At 41.5% G+C, this 20,662-nt stretch overlaps 2 protein-coding genes across 2 annotated transcripts in view; both read right to left on the bottom strand.

Annotated features, from left to right (window-relative positions):
* Window positions 1-922: 922 nt before the first annotated feature.
* The window catches only part of CCDC3 (coiled-coil domain containing 3), a 108,864-nt gene continuing 89,124 nt past the window's right edge, over window positions 923-20,662 (bottom strand). The window contains exon 3 of the mRNA XM_066387417.1: window positions 923-2,400. Within this exon, the coding sequence (XP_066243514.1) occupies window positions 2,125-2,400 (276 nt within the window). The 3' untranslated portion in view covers window positions 923-2,124. The remainder of the gene's footprint in view (window positions 2,401-20,662) is intronic.
* LOC136405877 (nuclear receptor coactivator 4-like) lies at window positions 14,527-20,250 on the bottom strand. Its single transcript, XM_066385504.1, is given in 3 exon segments — window positions 14,527-15,683; window positions 17,569-17,580; window positions 19,323-20,250. Coding segments are annotated over 3 exon segments (1,866 nt in total). The 5' UTR covers window positions 20,182-20,250; the 3' UTR covers window positions 14,527-14,688.

Here is a 20,662-nt window from a genome sequence, read left to right as displayed (position 1 = left end):
GGATATTAACCCCTTATCAAAGCTGTTGTTCGCAAATATCTCCCATTTAGTTGGCTGCCTATGTGTTTTGTTGTCTGTTTATTTTGCTGTGCAGAAGCTTTTTAGTTTGATATAGTCCCTACTAGTAAAGTAAACAGAGAGTAAGGACTGTGGTTAGGATAACAACACAGCAGATAACAGGGGAGTTCCCTTTGGCAATTGATCTGAGTGTGCTTTCAGTGACACTGATTAATGCAGCTGCTGTCCCTTGTGGGGAGCAGGCCAGGATAGCACTGCTTTTCTGCAGGTGTGTTGAGAGATGGAAACCTCAAGAAGACAGGGTTAGGCCACATCCCAACAAGGAATACAGAAGAGGCTTGAGCTCAGTGTCCTCAATGCCCCAGGTGTTACTCACACATCCCAGAGGATCCAAATTGTCTTTCCAGGCCAAACTTGAAATTCCCCTGACCCAAAAGAAATGCATTGCTTTATTGGTGTGGCTGAAATATTGCTCATATTTATTGAAAAAGGAGAAGAGAATGCTATAGTGACCCAGATTCCACAGTTCCTCAAAAACTGACTATAAATCACCATTAGGCTTGTCATTCTCTTCAGTAAAGGCAAAACCACGCTAAGGAAATGTCCCCAGGAAGCATTATCTAGAAGATGCACCTTCTATTGTACCCCACTAGGAAGCATACAGCTAATAAAGTTGTGGCAGAAGCTTGGAAATGAGGTGCTCTTGAGTCAAATGTCCCAATGCCATTCAGGGCAGGGCAGAGTTCTCCCCGGAGGCAGCGGCCTGTCACCAAGACTCAAGTGACATAAGTTTTATTCTGCCAACTGCCGTGGAATGGAAACCTTACAGTAATTGTCCCTTCCAATGGAGAAGACTGAACGATCAGGCCCTGTAGGGTCTTGGGAAACTTGGTTTGGCAGTCTCTCAATAGAAGATAACTGAGAGAGGACAGTCAGCTGACTTCTTAGTAACACAACTGGGACTTGATCAAATGTGCCTACAAGCTCAGGTGTATAACAAACCCTTTACTTGTTACTTGTAGATCTGTCTTTAAAGGTTTCTTTCCCCAGAGGATGAAGTGTTTTGATTGTGTACAGGTATAGTCTTGACAGGTGGACTGATATGCAAACATTCCAGGGCTAGGCCAGTCCTGAGGGATGGAAAGCATTTGCATGAAGAAGCAAGAGACTGGAACCCCTGGAACACGTCTTTTGGGAGACTGGACAGGAATGAGGTAAGGTCACCTGATACCAATAGGTAAGGCAGTGTCATTACAGAAGTCCACATTATTGGGGCAGCTCACCCTGAATTCAGAAAAGCTCAGAGAAACTACTGAGCAAACAATAAATTAAAATTTAGAATGGGCTAAGACACTGCTCAGGGTTTTCCAACTTAGCAATGTGGTGTGATGGAACATGACAGGCCCACAAATGCCACATTCCTCTTGATTAAAGTAACCTCTAGATAGCATCTTCAGCTCTGGGGAGCTGGTATTAGAAATTGGGTCTAATTTATCTTTTTAATGATCTGCTGCCTGATTCAGTTCCCTTACCTGTGCTGAGCTCGTTAAGTCTTAACATTCCTCAGCTGTGAAAACTGCTGGCTGCAGCAGGAACACCTGCACATGTTTACTTATAGGCATCCTGGGTGCTTCCCAAGGCCACCATCCTCCCAAGGAGCTGGAAAATGAGACACCAGGTGGTTCCATGACTTGATCAGGTCACTCCTCAAAACTAGCAGTTGTTCTAGAGCTCAGACCACACTGCCTTTGTTCCTGAAATAAAGGACAAGCCCCTTGAAGTCTCATATATCTGGAGAGTCTAAAATGTTCTGTCCCCACTCTTAGTACTTTGCAGGCTGCTCCCAGAAGCTGAGGACGAGCCCCTGGCAAGCACACAGCACTCCAGGATCCTGCTGCTTCTGGGCTTCCAAGCACCGTGTCTGGGGCCAGGCAAGGTAGGGGCAGCAAGACTTGCCCTTTAAACCAATGAGACATTATCAAATGCATAGTAAAATTATCTTCTACAAGATCTGAAATATGTACACATCTAACAGCATCTCCCTCTGCTCCCTGGGGAGTGGCTGCATGCCCAGCAGCGCTGGCTGCAGAGGGCGCTGGGAGTCCGCTAACCCCGCAGGTAGGTGCTGCCCGCGGGTTCCCGGCCCAGCGCGTTGATGTGCGGGATAGCTCCCTCTGTGGCTGCCAGCTTCTCACTGAGCTTCTGGTTCACCAGTTCCAGGTGGCGGCCATTCTTCCGCGCCTGCCGCAGGGACCTCTTGACCTTCTTTACCCGGTCCCGGAGCTGCCTGTTCCGCTTCTCGAGGGTAGCCACCTTTTGCTGCAGTTTCTTGACATGGTCCTCCTCCTCAAACAGGGCCTTCTGCACTGAGGAACACATAAGCTGGGGGGGAAATCACCATGAAGGAAGAGGCAGGTGAGTTACAGAAAACTGGCCCATGTCAGTGTCCCTGGGTGCCGCCAAGAGCTCGGGGACACAGACCCTAAGACCACCCATGGCCCCCACTCCAGGATGAGGCCACCCCTCCTGGCTCCTTCCTGGGTTCCACCCTGTGAATCCTGCTCTCTCCTCAAACACAAACAGAGCCTCTCTTGTGCTTTCTATATTTGGGTTCCTTGGATAATCTTGTTTTTAAAAAGAAAACCTAAATATGTCACTCCTACCAAAAAAGGAAAGAACTCTGTGAATCAAAAAGTAAAAGACCAAAACCTGAGACAGAAAAATGCACAAAGACTACGGAGAGTTCACAGGAAAAGTATCACTAATCTCTCGCAAACACAGGAAAAGCATCTCAGCCTCCTGCATAGTAAGAGAAATGCAAATCAGGGCCACAGTGAATTGCTGTTTTTCACAAACTGGTACAATCAAGGAGTCAGGATACGGGGAAACAGGCACACTCATACACTGCAGGTGGAGCACAGACTGCCGCACAAAACAATCTGGTGACATCTATTAAAATGAAAGCTGCACTAGCCCTTTGATCTAGTAATTCTAGCTTTTCCTCATAGAACTACTCCCACATGTACAAACTGCTACATGCAAAAATATATGACAGTATCATTTGTTATAGATATAAGACTGAGAAGTGACATTAGCAACATGGTGGCCTAAGATGTCCTTGTTTTTGTCTTACACCCTATGAACAGAAGTGCCTCTGTGGGAGCTGTGGGATTCAGAGACCAACTTGCCAAGGGACCCCAGAGAACACTTGCCCACCCATGCATCAGACAGACCTCAGTCCAAGCTGTGAAGCCTGCACTGGTCTGTGAACTGGCTCCAGCCTCTCTCAGGCAAAAGACCTCAAAGTAGATACACAGGCCAACAGGTATATGAAAAGATACGCAACATCAGTAATCATCAAAGATATACAAATCAAAAGCACAATGCGGTATCACCTCACTCATTAGAATGGCTGTCATCAAAAAGATAAGAGACACAGTTACAGTGCAGGATGCTGACCCAGGAGGATCCTGAATTCACCCCGTCCCATGGACACACCAAATCTACAGCTGCATACAGAACAGTTCCCTGTGAAAGAAGCCCAGTAACTAGACGAGTGACTCCTACACATTCGATAAATGAGAAAAAACTCATGTCAAAACAGTAAAGAGAGGCTGACACTCAAGCCTGTCAGAAATCCCCTGGTGTGGTGACCCATAGGCGGGAAGGAAGTCACAACTTCCAGCTTCTCCCTGAGGAGTGAAGTGTTGGAACCACATGCTGGGGACTCCAACTTTTAAGACCTGCGCCTGAGAGATGAATCCCCAGAGAGAGTGGTGAGGCTGTGTCCCCGGGGCTATAGCAAATGGAGGAACAGCTCTTACAGGTCTCGCACACAGGCTCACCCACCCCAGGGCCCAGCACAGAGGCAGCAAAGCACGCCGTCTTTCTGGGAAAGGGGCCTATTTGCTTATCTTAAAGCTTCAGCCTGAGAGGTCTAAATGAGTACACATCCAGAGAACTACTGCAATATTCTCCAAACACCACAGACTTCAGCCTCTGCCTTGCTCCAGGTCATGGAAACACCCAGAAAGGTACATGGGCACACATCTGTTGCCCCTGTGGTTGTGGCTGTGCCAAAGGGACACCCCTTGAAACACTTGATTCTGGTGGCCAGTGGTGCTTATGGCTGCAGATTCCACAGGACTGTAAAACGTAGAGAAACAGACCCTGGCCAGGTGGTTTGGTGGATACAGTGCCATCCCAGCATGCTGAGGTCGTGGGTTCAATCCCAGGTCAGGGCACATACAAGAAATGACTGATGAGTGCACAACTAAGTGAAATAATGAGTCAATGCTACCCTTTCTCTCTTTCCTTCCTATAGGCCCAGTAGCTGCAATAGTCGTTGCCACCAGGCAAGTGCAGGTTCCCATGAGGTTCAAGCAGACAGTAAAGAAACTGCGGAGCCAAAAACTGGTGGGCTATTCCTAGCCTTGCACCCAGCAGGTGAGTAAAAACACACAAGGCTCCCAAACTCACTCATTCAGAGCTCACAAAGCTACTGATACATCCGGGTTTTCCTAGAATCAAAGGCTCCCCACCAATCTTAGTCACCTCTGGTTTCCCATCTGAACATCTTCTCCCTTCTCCTCTCTGCACAAACTGGCTTCTGCTTCAGCACCCTGCCATCTTGGCTTCCTTCTTCCTCCTCTCCTTTCTCCTTCTAAAAAACTATCTGGGCCCACAAAGATGCCTCCTCCAGCAACATCAGCATAACAAAGCCCCTTCCCAAGCAGGAAGGTAATTAGCAGTTTCACCTGGGCAGCGCCATTCATGTGGGCAACACCATTTTTAACAAAGTGAGCAAACATAAAAATCACATTTTACAAACTTATTTGCCCAACAGCCCCTCTCTCAAATCAAAGGTTGCTGGCTTGAAACCCAAGGTCACTGGCTTGTGCAAGAGGTCACTGACTTGGCTGGAACCTCCCCCCCCCCACCTCCTGTCAAGGCATGTATGAGAAGCAATCAATGAACAACTAAAGTACTGCAACTAGGAGTTGATGTTTCTCAGTCTCTTTCCCTTCCTGTCTATTTTTCTCTCTCTATCTTAAAAAACAAACAAAAACTATTATAGAACTTGAATGAGTCAGATATAACCAAATTAACAGATTCAAAGTTTAAATAATGATTGTTAGGATGCTCAAAGATCTTAGCAAAAACAACAATAGATGGTCATAATGAACAACTAAATAAAGAGATAGCAAGTATAAAAAAGAACATTGAAATAATAAAAAATAATCAGTCAGAAATGACAAATACAATATCAGAAATGAAGAACACAATGGAAAGAATTAAAAGTAGGATGGATAAAGCTGAGGATCGAATCAGCAAGTTGGAGGACAAGATAAATGAAGGCATGGAAGCAGAGCAGCAAAAAGAAAAGAGACTCAAAAAGTCTGAGGAAAATCTAAGAGAGCTCTGCGACAACATGAAGAGAAATAACATCTGCATCATAGGGGTTCCTGAAGAAGAAGAGAAAGAACAAGGGATAGAGACTTTGTTCAAGCAAATCATAGCTGAAAACTTCCCTAAATTGATGCAGTAAAAAGTCACACAAGTTCAAGAAGCACAGAGAACTCCATTAAAGAGAAACCCAAAGAAATCTACACCAAGATACATCATAATTAAAACACCGAAGCTAAGTGATAAAGAGAAAATATTAAAAGCTGCTAGAGAAAAAAAGACTATCACCTACAAAGGAGCCCCCATAAGGATGCATCAGACTTCTCAACAGAAACACTTGAGGCCAGAAGAGAATGGCAAGAAATATTCAAAGTAATGTAGAACAAGAGCCTACAACCAAGACTACTTTATCCAGCCAAGGCTATTGTTTAAAATTGAAGGAGAAATAAAAAGCTTCCCAGACAAAAAAACCCCCCAAAACTGAAGGAATTCATTACAACCAAACCAATGCTGCAAGAAATGTTAAGGGGCCTGTTGTAAACAGATCAAAGGGGTAAAAGAATACAGCAAAAGAAAAATACAGCTTTAAAAAATAAAATGGCAATAAATAACTACATATCTGACCAGGTGGTGGCGCAGTGGATAGAGCATCAGACTGGGGTGCCGGTGACCCAGGTTCTAGACCCCGAGGAAGCCAGTTTGACCGCGGGCTCATCTGGTTTGAGCAAAGCTCACCAGCTTGAGCCCAAGGTCGTTGGCTCGAGCAAGGGGTTACTTGGTCTGGTGAAGGCCCACGGTTAAGGCATATATGAGAAAGCAATCAGTGAACAACTAAGGTGTTGCAATGAAAAACTGATGATTGATGCTTCTCATCTCTCTCTGTTCCTGTCTGTCTGTCCCTATCTATCCCTCTCTCTGACTCCATGTCTCTGAAAAAAGCAAAACAAAAACAAAAACAACTACATATCAATAATAACCTTAAATGTAAATAGATTAAATGATCCAATCAAAAGACATAGGGTGACTGTGTGGATAAGAAAACAGGACCCATACATATGCTGTCTACAAGAGACACACTTTAAACAAAAGATGCACACAGACTGAAGGTAAAAGGATGGAAAAAATATTTCATGCAAATGGAAATGAAAAAAAAGCTGGGGTAGCAATACTTATAGCAGACAAAATTGACTTTAAAAACAAAGGCTAGGCCCTGGCCGGTTGGCTCAGCGGTAGAGCGTCGGCCTAGCGTGCGGAGGACCCGGGTTTGATTCCCGGCCAGGGCACACAGGAGAAGCGCCCATTTGCTTCTCCAGCCCTCCGCCGCGCTTTCCTCTCTGTCTCTCTCTTCCCCTCCCACAGCTAAGGCTCCATTGGAGCAAAGATGGCCCGGGCGCTGGGGATGGCTCTGTGGCCTCTGCCTCAGGCGCTAGAGTGGCTCTGGTCGCAACATGGCGACGCCCCGGAGGGGCAGAGCATCGCCCCCTGGTGGGCAGAGCGTCGCCCCAAGGTGGGCGTGCCGGGTGGATCCCGGTCGGGCGCATGCGGGAGTCTGTCTGACTGTCTCTCCCTGTTTCCAGCTTCAGAAAAATGAAAAACAAACAAACAAAAAAAAAAACAAAAACAAAAACAAATAAAAAGACCTGTGGTTTTAAAAAACAAACAAACAAAAAAAAACAAACAAAAAAACCCCAAAGGCTATAGTAAGAGATAAAGAAGGCCACTACATAATGATAAAGGGTGCTCCCTTTATCCAACAGGAAGATATAACCATTATAAATATCTACGCACCTAATAGAGGAGCACCTAAATATATAAAGCAGACATTGATGGATATAAAGGGTGAAATCAACAGCAATACTATAATAGTAGGGTATTTCAATACCCCACTAACATCACTAGATAGATCCTCAAGAAAGAAAATTAACAAAGAAACAGCAGACCTAAAGAACATACTAGATCAACTCAATTTAATATATATCTTCAGAACCTTTCGCCCTAAAGCAGGGGAATATACATTCTTTTCAAGTGCTCATGGTACATTCTCTAAAGTAGACCACATGTTAAGGCACAAAAGCAGTCTCAACAAATTTAAGAAGATTGAAATCATATCAAGCATTTTCTCTGATCACAATGGCATGAAACTAAAGATCAACCACAACAGAAAAACTGAAAAATACTCAAACACTTGGAAACTAAATAGCATGTTATTAAATAATGAATGGGTTAACAATGAGATCAAGGAAGAAATAAAAAAATTCCTAAAAACAAATGATAATGAGCATACAACAACTCAAAATTTATGGGACACAGGAAAAGCAGTCCTGAGAGGTAAGTTCATAGCATTACAGGCATATCTTAAGAAGCTAGAAAAAGCTCAAATAAACAACTTAACCCTGCATCTAAAAGAACTAGAAAAAGAACAGCAAGTAATGCCCAGAGGTAGTAGAAGAATGGAAATAATAAAGATCAGAGCAGAAATAAATGACACAGAGGCTAAAGAAACAATAGATAGCATCAATGAATCCAGGAGCTGATTCTTTGAAAAGGTAAACAAGATTGATGAACCTTTAGCCAGAATCACCAAGAAAAAAAGAGAGAGGACTCAAATAAATAAAATTAGAAAAGAGAGTGGATAAGAAACAACTGACACAACAGAGATACAAAGGTTTGTAAAAAAATACTATGAAGAACTGTATGCCAAAAAATTAGAAAACCTAGGTGAAATGGACAAATTCCTTGAAACATATGATCTTTCAAAAAACAATCTGGAAGAATCAGAAAACCTAAACAGACTGATTACAACAAATGACATCGAAACAGTTATCAAAAATCTCCCAACAAACAAAAGCCCGGGGCCCGATGGTTTCACAAGTGAATTCTACCAAATATTCAAAGAAGAACGAATTCCTATCCTTCTCAAGCTATTTCAAAACATTTAAGAGGAAGGAAGATTTCCAGGCTCCTTTTATGAGGCGAGCATAATTCTGATTCCAAAACCAGGCAAAGACAACACAAAAAAAGAAAATTATAGGCCAATATCTCTGATGAATCTAGTGGCTAAAATGCTCAACAAAATATTAGCAAACCGGCCCTGGCCAGTTGGTTCAGTGGTAGAGCGTTGGCCTGGCATGCAGGGGTCCCGGGTTCGATTCCCAGCCAGGGTACACAGGAGAAGCACCCATATGCTTCTCCACCCCTCCCCCTCTCCTCCTCTCTGTCTCTCTCTTCCCCTCCCGCAGCAAGGCTCCATTGGAGCAAAGATGGCCCGGGCTCTGGGGATGGCTCCTTGGCCTCTGCCCCAGTCACTAGAGTGGCTCTGGTCGCGACAGAGCAAAGCCCCGGAGGGGCAGAGCGTCTCCCCTGGTGGGCGTGCCGGGTGGATCCCGGTCGGGCGCATGCGGGAGTCTGTCTGACTGTCTCTCCCTGTTTCCAGCTACGGAAAAATACAAAAAATATATATATAGATATATTAGCAAACCAGATCCAGCAATATATGAAAGAAATCATACACCATGATCAAGTGGGATTTATTCTGGGGAGGCAAGGCTGGTACAATATTTGCAAATCAATGTGATTCATCACATAAACAAAAGGAAGGACAAAAACCACATGATAATTTTAATAGATGCAGAAAAAGAATTTGATAAAATCCAGCACCCATTCATGATCAAAACTCTCAGCAAAGTGGGAATACATGGTACATACTGCAACGTGATAAAGGCCATCTATGACAAACCCACAGCCAACATCATACTCAATGGGCAAAAATTAAAAGCAATCCCTTTGAGATCAGGAACAAGGCAGGGGTGCCCCCTTTCACCACTTTTATTCAACACAGTCCTGGAAGTCCTAGCCATAGCAATAAGACAAGAAAAAGAAATAAAAGGCAACCAAATTGGAAAAGAATAAGTAAAACTATCATTATTTGTAGATGATATAATATTGTATATAGAAAACCCTAAAGTCTCAGTCAAAAAACTACTGGACCTGATAAATGAATTCAGCAAGGTGGCAGGATATCAAATTAATACTCAGAAATCAGGCATTTTTATACACCAACAATGAACTGTCAGAAAGAGAAATTAAGGAAACAATCCCCTTCACTATTGCAAAAAAATAAATAAATAAAGTACCTAGGAGTAAATTTAACCAGGGAGATTAAAGATTTGTACTTGGAAAATTATAAAACATTGATAAAAGAAATCAAGGAAGATACAAACAAATGGAAGCATATACCGTGTTCATGGTTAGGAAGAATAAACATCATTAAAATGTCTATATTACCCAAAGCAATATATAAATTCAATGCAATACCGATTAAAATACCAATGACATACTTCAAAGATATAGAATACATATTCCAAAAATTTATATGGAACCAAAAAAGAATACCAATAGCCTCAGCAATTTTGAAAAGGAAGAATAAAGTGGGAGGTATCACACTTTTTTTTTTTTCTTTACAGAGACAGCGAGAGGGATAGACAGGGACAGACAGACAGGAACGGAGAGATGAGAAGCATCAATTATTAGTTTTTCGTTGCGCGCTGCAACAACTTAGTTGTTCATTGATTGCTTTCTCATATGTGCCTTGACCGCGGGCCTTCAGCAGACCGAGTAACCTCTTGCTTGAGCCAGCAACCTTGAGCTCTAGCTAGTGAGCTTTTGCTCAGACCAGATGAGCCCGCACTCAAGCTGGCGACCTCAGGGTCTCGAACCTGGGTCTTCAGCATCCCAGTCCGACGCTTTATCCACTGCGCCACCGCCTGGTCAGGCGGTATCACACTTTCTGATATCAAGTTATACTACAAGGCCATTATACTCAAAACAGCTTGATACTGACTTAAGAACAGGCATATAGATCAATGGAACAGAACAGTGAACCCAGAAGTAAACCCACACCTTTATGGACAACTGATATTTGACAAAGGAAGTAAGAGCATACAATGGAGTAAGACAGCCTTTTCAACAAATGGTGTTGGGAATATTGGACAGCTACCTGAAAAAAAATGAAACTAGCCTGACTAGGCGGTGGCGCAGTGAATAGAGCATGGGACTGGGATGCGGAAGACCCAGGTTCAAGACCCCGAGGTCGCCAGCTTGAATGCGGGCTCATCTGGTTTGAGCAAAAGCTCACCAGCTTGAGCCCAAGGTCGCTGGCTCGAGCAAGGGGTTACTCAGTCTGCTGAAGGCCCACAGTCAAGGCACATATGAGAAAGCAATCAATGAACAACTAAGGTGTTGCAACGTGCAACGAAAAACTAATGATTGACGCTTCTCATCTCTCTCTGTTCCTGTCTGTCTGTCCCTGTCTATCCCTCTCTCTGACTCTCTCTCTGTCTCTGTAAAAAAAAAAAAAAAAAAAAAAAAGAAACTAGACCAACAACTTACACCATTTACAAAAATAAACTCAAAATGGATAAAAGACTTAATTGTAAGCAGTGAAACCATAAGCATTTTAGAAGAGAACATAGGCAGTAAGCTCTCCGACATCTCTCGCATCAATATATTTTCTGATTTATCTTCACGGGCAAGGGAAATAAAAGATAGGATAAACAAATGGGACTATATCAAAGTAAGAAGCTTTTGCACAGCTAAAGACAATAAGAACAGAATAAAAAGACAAACTACACAATGGGAGAACATATTGGACAATACGTCTGATAAGACGTTAATAACTAAAATTTATAAAGAACTTGTAAAACTCAACACCAGGAAGATAAACAATCCATTCAAAAAATGGGCAAAAGAAATGAACAGACACTTCTCCAAAGAGAATATACAGATGGCCAATAAGCAGATGATAAAATGCTCAACATCACTAATCATTAGAGAAATACAAATTATTTATTTATTCATTTTAGAGAGGAGAGGGAGAGACAAAGAGAGAGAAGGGGGGGAGGAGCTGGAAGCATCAACCCCCATATGTGCCTTGACCAGGCAAGCCCAGTGTTTCCGAACCGGCGACCTCAGCATTTCCAGGTCGACGCTTTATCCACTGCGCCACCACAGGTCAGGCTAGAGAAATACAAATTAAAACCACAATGAGATATCAGCTCACATCAGTCAGAATGGCGCTCATCAACAAAACAACACAGAATAAGTGCTGGCGAGGATGTGGAGAAAAGGGAACCCTCCTGCACTGCTGGTGGGAATGCAGACTGGTGCAGCCATTGTGGAAGACAGTATGGAGATTCCTCAAAAAATTAAAAATCAAACTGCCTTTTTACCCAGCTATTCCACTTTTAGGAATATACCCCAAGAACACCATAGCACTGTTTCAAAAGGACAAATGCACCCCCATGTTTATGGCAGCATTGTTCTCAATAGTGAAGATCTGGAAACAGCCCAAGTGTCTGTCAGTGGACGAGTGGATTAAAAAGCAGTGGTACATATACACAATGGAATACTATGGGTCCATGAAAAAGAAGAAAATCTACCCTTTGTGACAACATGGATGGACATGGAAACTGTTATGTTAAGTGAAATAAGCCAGGCAGAAAAAGAAAGGTATCATATGACCTGACTCATTTGAGGAATCCAATGAATAATGTGAACTGAGGAATGAAATTGAGACAGAGGAGAGAACAAAGGGATCAGAGGAAAAGAGAACAGAAGGAAAGAGGATGAAAATATGGGACAAACCTGAAGGGAAGGGGGGAGGGCAGTATGGGGGAGGGGTAAGGGAGATGTTGAGGGGAATATGAGGGAGGGGCGATGCATTCGGGCAACACTAGAATGTATGTAAACACAATAAATTAAAATAAAAAAAACCTATAACAGATAGTGTGGGTAAGGATGTAGAAAAAGGGAACCCTTCTACATTATTGGTGGGAATGTAAATTGGTTCAGCTGCTATGGAAAACAGTATGAAGGTTCCTCAAAAAATTAAAAATAGAAATAACATGATCTAGCAATGTCTCTTCTTTCTACTTATCTGAAAGAAATGAAAACAGGATCACAAAGATTTATCTGCATGCTCACGTTCATTGTGTTAGTCACAGTAGCCAAGATATGGAAACAACCTTAGTGTCTGTCAACAGATGATGGGTAAAGAAAATGTGTGTGTGCGTGTGTTTGTACACATACACATAATGTAATATTATTCAGCCATGAGAAGGAGGGCAATTCTGCACTTTGAGTTTGCAACAACATAAATGGGCCTTGAGGGCATTATGCTAAGTGAAATAAGTCAGAGAAAGACAAGTAGTGTATAGTATCATTTATATGTAGAATTCTAAAAAAGCTAAACTCATAGAAACAGTAGAATAATGGTTACCAGGGGTGGGGGGTCATGGGGAGGTATTGGTCAAAGTTACAAACTTTGAGTTATAAGATGAAAAGTTTTGGGGATCTAATAATATATAGCATGGTGATTATAGTTAACAATACTACATTATATACTTGAATATTTCTTTTTTTTTTTTTTTTTTTTTTTTTTGGCTGTTACACTTTTAATGAGGTATAAAATCCATCAATTCAAAAGGCTGTTTTACATACTCATTAGCATAGTGATTAATGTAAATTTAGGAATACACTGTGTTAAATCTCAAAAACTAGTTTCCTGCAACCTAAGATAATGGAAAGGCTTGGAGTTTTTACCCACCACCTGTATTCAAGTTCTAAAGTGCCTGGGGGGAAGGAAAAGAATAGGCTTTTTCCAGCAGTGACTCAGGAATTCCAGTAAAGCTGCATGGCAATGACACAGTCAAACTGAAATGTTCCCAAGAGGGCTTTCTAGATGACACCACCACACACAAAGTATTTCCAATACCATACACAAAGGCAAGCTGAGTGGCTTAATAGTTAAAGGCCCGGAAAGTAGGTACATATATCAGATAATTTAAAAACAGTGTAAATCCTATTTCTCTCCTCAGAGAAACTTCTTAAAGCATGGACATGACTCTCAGATACTAAGAAAACATCAGTTTTCATAAAGCTTTAATAAACACTCCAAGGCACAAGTGTTCATAACGGCCCTGTTCACTAAACATTAAATACAAACTGCATTATTCTTTTAGAGGAAAAAGTACACTGCTTGTATTAAATAAGAGGATGTTTAATGTATCCCTAGTTAAAAGCACCAAGTTTCAGGCTCAATTTCCATTTACACAGGATGCACCAATGAATGACCTTTGGGCTAATGCTAGTTCAGACACTACACTACCAATGTCTTTTTATTCTTTGATCAATTGGCACTGAGGCACTGTTGCCTGCATTTTCAGAGTATTTTCAGAGGTTAGAACCACCCTGCATATCTACTTAAAGCACTTCAGAGCCCTTCCAAAAGAGCTCTCTAGATCAGGGGTCCCCAAACTTTTTACACAGGGGGCCAGTTCACCGTCCCTCAGACCGTTGGAGGGCCGGACTACAAAAAAACCAATGAACAAATCCCTATGCACACTGCACATATCTTATTTTAAAGTAAAAAAACAAAACGGGAAGAAATACAGTATTTAAAATAACAAATTTAAATCAACAAACTGACCAGTATTTCAATGGGAACTATGCTCCTCCACTGACCACCTATGAAAGAGGTGCCCCTTCCAGAAGTGCAGCGGGGGCCAGATAAATGGCCTCAGGGGGCCGCATGTGGCCCGCGGGCTGTAGTTTGGGGACCCCTGCTCCAGATACTTTAATAACATTTAGAGAAGGAATGACAAAATCTGCAGTAGCTAAATTTCTTCCAAAAGAAAATCATGTAGAATCTGACATATGGGCTAAATGTTTTGTAATTAATGTCAAAAAATACCACAATGTTAATACATACATTGGTTTTTGTTTTTGTATTTTTTTAAATAGCTATATTCTCAAGGTTAGTTGTGTGAAATACACAATGCATTAAATAGAAGAAAAAATTTCTACCACTAATGAAAAAAAACCCATAGCAAGGAAGCATTCTAAATAATACATCAATACCTTGGTTATAGAACTATTTAATTGTTAAAACTATAGTGTTTTAATGTACTAGTAACAACTCAATCTAAGGAGCCATGAAGGTTATGAAAGAAATACTAAGATTTCTAGTGTAGGGGTGAGTTAACACTATAAGAAGAAACAATCATTTCAGCATCAACAAACAGCCTTTTTCTTTTACACAGTAACTCATAATTTGATCATTTATTTCTCTTCACTAGTTTAGAATTAGGCAGGAAAGGAACTAAGCTGACTGGTCACACCCAAAAACAATGATTTGGCAAGCTGCAGTCACTCGGCTCATGAAGTATGATTTGCAGAAAAGTTGCTTGACTCTAGTACTCCATTCCTTCACATCTGTAGAGGAGTTTGATACAACCACTTCTCTCTATCTACTTTAAGCTGCATACAGGCAAAGAGATCACAAACTGCTGGGAGGCCATAGCAGTCAGGGGGAAGCGTGTGCTCCTCCTGGAGAGGTGAATTAAGTAGTACTTCCTTGGCCTTCTTTCGAAGTAGCCACTTATCTTCTCCTACAGAGAACTGGCTGATGTTTCCTGTCTTCTTTCCTGGCGAGACCCAGTCAGCTGCGTTAAAGGGACACCAGGAAATGGTCGCCATGCCCGGAAGCTTTTGTTTGCCAGCTCTATCCTCGGTACTAGGCACTTCCATGGTATGTCCTTCTTTGCATGAGCGTGTGGTGAGCCACTCTGACAAGGGACTGTTCCTCAGCACTTTGAAGGAATCGGCAATTCTAGAGGGAGACATTGGCTTTGGTGTCTTAGCTTGTTCTGTCACCTCTTTTCTGGAAGGACAGAGCCACGGTTTTAGAGAGTCGGCACACATCTCAGATCCAGGTTTTGGTTCCACAGGCATACCATTCTTATCTTTCCCTTCTTTCTCCAGCAGCCACTTGCACAGGGCCTCCCTCTCACAATTGTCATCACATACACACTCTGCAAAGCTGGTACAGGGCTCATTGGCTTTACAGACCTCCTCTACTTTATATGGGTCCTGGTGGTTCTGGACAAGCCAGTCCTCGATAATCAGACTGGGAGTGGACAAGGATTTCTTGGCCTCCATGTGGTCATTCAGGCACTTCAGATTGCCCAGGTTTTCAATCTCCACACCTCTGGGCTGGTGGCCCTGACAGCTGGTGCAGGAATCGGGCCTAACAAGCCAGTCACTCACCCTGTAGGGCTCCTGGAACACTTGGAACAAGAGTTTCCACTTCTCACTGGCTTCACAGTCATCACTCCCATTCTCCAGCTTTGGGGACTCCTCAGGAGTCACCAGCCAATCAGAAAGATCCATTGCATCTCGATCAAGAAGCTCTAGATCAGCACCTGGATATGATAGACATCTACAGGACATTTCATCCCAAAGTGACTGAGTATACATTTTTCTCCAGTGTACATGGATCATTCTCAAGAATTGACCATATGTTGGGCCACAAAAACAACATCAGCAAATTCAGAAAAATTGAAGTTGTACCAAGCATATTTTCTGATCATAAAGCCTTGAAACTAGAATTCAACTGCAAAAAAGAGGAAAAAAATCCCACAAAAATGTGGAAACTAAACAACATACTTTTAAAAAATGAATGGGTCAAAGAAGAAATAAGTGCAGAGATCAAAAGATATATACAGACTAATGAAAATGACAATACGACATATCAGAATCTATGGGATGCAGTAAAAGCAGTAATAAGAGGGAAGTTCATATCACTTCAGGCATATATGAACAAACAAGAGAGAGCCCAAGTGAACCACTTAACTTCACACCTTAAGGAACTAGAAAAAGAAGAACAAAGACAACCCAAAACCAGCCGAAGAAAGGAGATAATAAAAATCAGAGCAGAAATAAATGAATTAGAGAACAGAAAAACTATAGAAAAAATTAATAGAACAAGGAGCTGGTTCTTTGAAAAGATCAACAAAATTGACAAACCCTTGGCAAGACTTACCAAGGAAAAAAGAGAAAGAACTCATATAAACAAAATCCAAAATGAATGAGGAGAAATCACCACGGACACCGTAGATATACAAAGAATTATTGTAGAATACTATGAAAAACTTTATGCCACTAAATTCAACAACCTAGAAGAAATGGATAAATTCCTAGAACAATACAACCTTCCTAGACTGAGTCAAGAAGAAGCAGAAAGCTTAAACAGACCTATCAGTAAAGAAGAAATAGAAAAAACCATTAAAAACCTCCCCAAAAATAGAAGTCCAGGCCCTGACGGCTATACAAGCGAATTTTATCAAACATTCAAAGAAGACTTGGTTCCTATTCTACTCAAAGTCTTCCAAAAAATTGAAGAAGAAGCAATACTTCCAAACACATTTTATGAGGCCAACATAACCCTCATACCAAAACCAGGCAAGGATGGCACAAAAAAAGAAAACTACAGACCAATATCTCTAATGAATACAGATGCTAAAATACTAAACAAAATACTAGCAAATCGAATACAACAACATATTAAAAAAATAATACATCACGATCAAGTGGGATTCATCCCAGAATCTCAAGGATGGTTCAACATATGTAAAACGGTTAACGTAATACACCATATCAACAAAACAAAGAACAAAAACCACATGATCTTATCAATAGACGCAGAAAAGGCTTTCGATAAAATACAACACAATTTTATGTTTAAGACTCTCAACAAAATGGGTATAGAAGGAAAATATCTCAACATGATAAAGGCCATATATGATAAACCATCAGCTAACATCATATTAAATGGCACTAAACTGAAGACTTTCTCCCTTAAATCAGGAACAAGACAGGGTTGTCCACTCTCTCCACTCTTATTTAATGTGGTACTAGAGGTTCTAGCCAGAGCAATCAGACAAGACAAAGAAATAAAAGGCATCCATATCGGAAAAGAAGAAGTAAAGGTATCACTTTTTGCAGATGATATGATCCTATACATCGAAAACCCCAAAGAATCCACAAAAAGACTACTAGAAACAATAAGCCAATACAGTAAGGTCGCAGGATACAAAATTAACATACAGAAGTCAATAGCCTTTCTATATGCCAACAATGAAACAACTGAGAAGGAACTCAAAAGAATAATCCCCTTCACGATTGCAACAAAAAAAATAAAATACTTAGGAATAAACATAACAAAGAATGTAAAGGACTTATATAATGAAAACTATAAACCATTGTTAAGGGAAATCGAAAAAGATATAATGAGATGGAAGAATATACCTTGTTCTTGTTCTTGGCTAGGAAGAATAAATATAATCAAGATGGCTATATTACCCAAAGCAATATACAAATTTAATGCAATTCCCATCAAACTTCCAATGACGTTTTTTAAAGAAATAGAGCAAAAAATCATCAGATTTATATGGAACTATAAAAAACCCCGAATAGCCAAAGCAATCCTAAAGAAAAAGAATGAAGCTGGGGGCATTACAATACCTGACTTCAAACTATATTATAGGGCCACGACAATCAAAACAGCATGGTATTGGCAGAAAAATAGACAATCAGACCAATGGAACAGAATAGAAAGTCCAGAAAAAAAACCACATATATATAGTCAAATAATTTTTGATAAAGGGGCCAACAACACACAATGGAGAAAAGAAAGCCTCTTCAATAAATGGTTCTGGTAAAACTGGAAATCCACATGCAAAAGAATGAAACTGGACTACAGTCTCTCCCCCTGTACACAAATTAACTCAAAATGGATCAAAGATCTAAACATAAGACCTGAAACAATTAAGTACATAGAAGAAGACATAGGTACTCAACTCATGGACCTGGGTTTTAAAGAGCATTTTATGAATTTGACTCCACAGGCAAGAGAAGTGAAGGCAAAAATTAATGAATGGGACTACATCAGACTAAGAAGTTTTTGCTCAGCAAGAGAAACTGATAACAAAATAAACAGAAAGCCAACTAAATGGGAAATGATATTTTCAAACAACAGCTCAGATAAGGGCCTAATATCCAAAATATACAAAGAACTCTTAAAACTCAACAACAAACAAACAAACAATCCAATAAAAAAATGGGAAGAGGATATGAATAGACACTTCTCCCAGGAAGAAATACAAATGGCCAACAGATATATGAAAAGATGCTCATCTTCTTTAGCTATTAGAGAAATGCAAATCAAAACTGCAATGAGATACCACCTCACACCTGTTAGATTAGCTGTTATTAGCAAGACAGGTAATAGCAAATGTTGGAGAGGCTGTGGAGAAAAAGGAACCCTCATCCACTGTTGGTGGGAATGTAAAGTAGTACAACCATTATGGAAGAAAGTATGGTGGTTCCTCAAAAAACTGAAAATAGAACTACCTTATGACCCAGCAATCCCTCTACTGGGTATATATCCCAAAAACTCAGAAACATTGATACGTAAAGACACATGCAGCCCCATGTTTATTGCAGCATTGTTCACAGTGGCCAGGACATGGAAACAACCAAAAAGCCCATCAATAGATGACTGGATAAAGAAGATGTGGCACATATACACTATGGAATACTACTCAGCCATAAGAAATGATGACATCGGAACATTTACAGCAAAATGGTGGGATCTTGATAACATGATACGAAGCGAAATAAGTAAATCAGAAAAAACCAGGAACTGTATTATTCCATACGTAGGTGGGACATAATAGTGAAACTAAGAGACATTGATAAGAGTGTGGTGGTTACGGGGGGGAGGGGGGAATGGGAGAGGGAAAGGGGGTGGGGAGGGGCACAAAGAAAACAAGATAGAAGGTGACAGAGGACAATCTGACTTTGGGTGGTGGGTATGCAACATAATTGAACGACAAGATAACCTGGACTTGTTATCTTTGAATATATGTATCCTGATTTATTGATGTCACCCCATTAAAAAAATAAAATTATTATAAAAAAATAATAATAATAATAACGTTAAAAATATATATATATAAAAAAAAAAAAAAGAAGCTCTAGATCTTCAACCTTTTCAGCACCAGTGAAGAAAGAGCTGGTGGTAGAATAGCCATTAGCCTTTGGGTAACTTGGTTTTTCAGCCTGCTGCTGACTCTTATGGAGCCAGTTTTCCAGGCCCTTTAGGTTGCCCCAGGCATTACTGAAGAAACTGCAGACTCTGGCAGAAGTCTGACTGTTCTCCAAGGTCTGCTTTTGCATAAGCCAATCCTAGAGATGGGTGCTGGGCATATGAGGAGCCTGAGAACCACTGGTAGGTTTACTTCCAAGAAGCCATTCACTGAGAGGGACAGCTGTGGTGCTGGATGCTGACTTCTGCTCTGGCAATGGGATGTTGCATCTTTTCTCCATGAAGGGTCCAGTATTTGATGAACTGGCATGAGCCATCAAGTGCTCAGCAATTTGAATTGTCTTGAGGGATCCAAACGTGGTGATGGCCTGCCGCAGAGAAGTTGTGTCTGCTTCAAAGAGCAGGACAGTCGGATCATCTGGTTTGAGGGTCAAACTGCCCAGTCTCTCCAGGCACACGGAGACTTGATTGGCTAGATCTTTGTTCTGGGTGCACTCCAGCTGATGAATAAGACAATTGAACTGGCCTAGTTGCCAGGAGAGCTGTTGGGCCTGCTGCTGGAGCGCCTCCTCTTTAAGCTGATAGAGGAGATCTGCCTGTTCACACAGCCACACCTCACGGCTTCGAAGGCATTCCAAGTGACGACTTATGCAGCTGTGAATCTGAGCTTTAATCTCTCGCAGGTTATCTTTAATTTGTTGTTCAGCCCAGAGAACTCCACCAATAGCAAGCTCCAAGTCCCTCTGTGCATCACAGCACTTCAAAAGGGGTTCTCTATTGCTGGAGCCATTCTGGTCCTGGGAGGTACTCATTCTGCTCACTGTTCCAGCTACAAGGGCTGTTCCGGGTGACCCGAGGAGACCTTCGGTGCAGACACACAGCCTGACCTACTTGAATATTTCTGAGAGAGTAAAGCATAAATGTTCTCACCCCAAAAAGAAATGGTCAATATGTGACAGGATGGAGGTGTTAGCTAATGCAGTGGTAATCATTTCACAACATATAAATGTATCAAATCAACACATTATACACCTTAAACTTATACAAGGTTAGATGCCAATTATATGTCTATTAAGTTAGGGGGAAATGATAACAACCTAAAAATGGTTACTATGGTTCTTAAGATCATGATCATGGGATATCTGCTGCAGCTGCCCGACCCCCTTAGGGAATAAAGGCGTTGTTGCCCCAGCTTCTTGGAGCGCTGACAGTCCTCAGCTGAGTCTCTCTCCAGAAACTGCCCGATTTAAGAGAGCCGCCTCACTGCCATCACACCTCCTTCCCCGGGTGCCC

Source organism: Saccopteryx leptura, chromosome 5 (genome assembly GCF_036850995.1).
Source record: "Saccopteryx leptura isolate mSacLep1 chromosome 5, mSacLep1_pri_phased_curated, whole genome shotgun sequence".
Taxonomy (NCBI): domain Eukaryota; kingdom Metazoa; phylum Chordata; class Mammalia; order Chiroptera; family Emballonuridae; genus Saccopteryx; species Saccopteryx leptura.
Note: the sequence above shows the minus strand (reverse complement) of the source record. Positions and strands in the feature narration are given on the sequence as shown.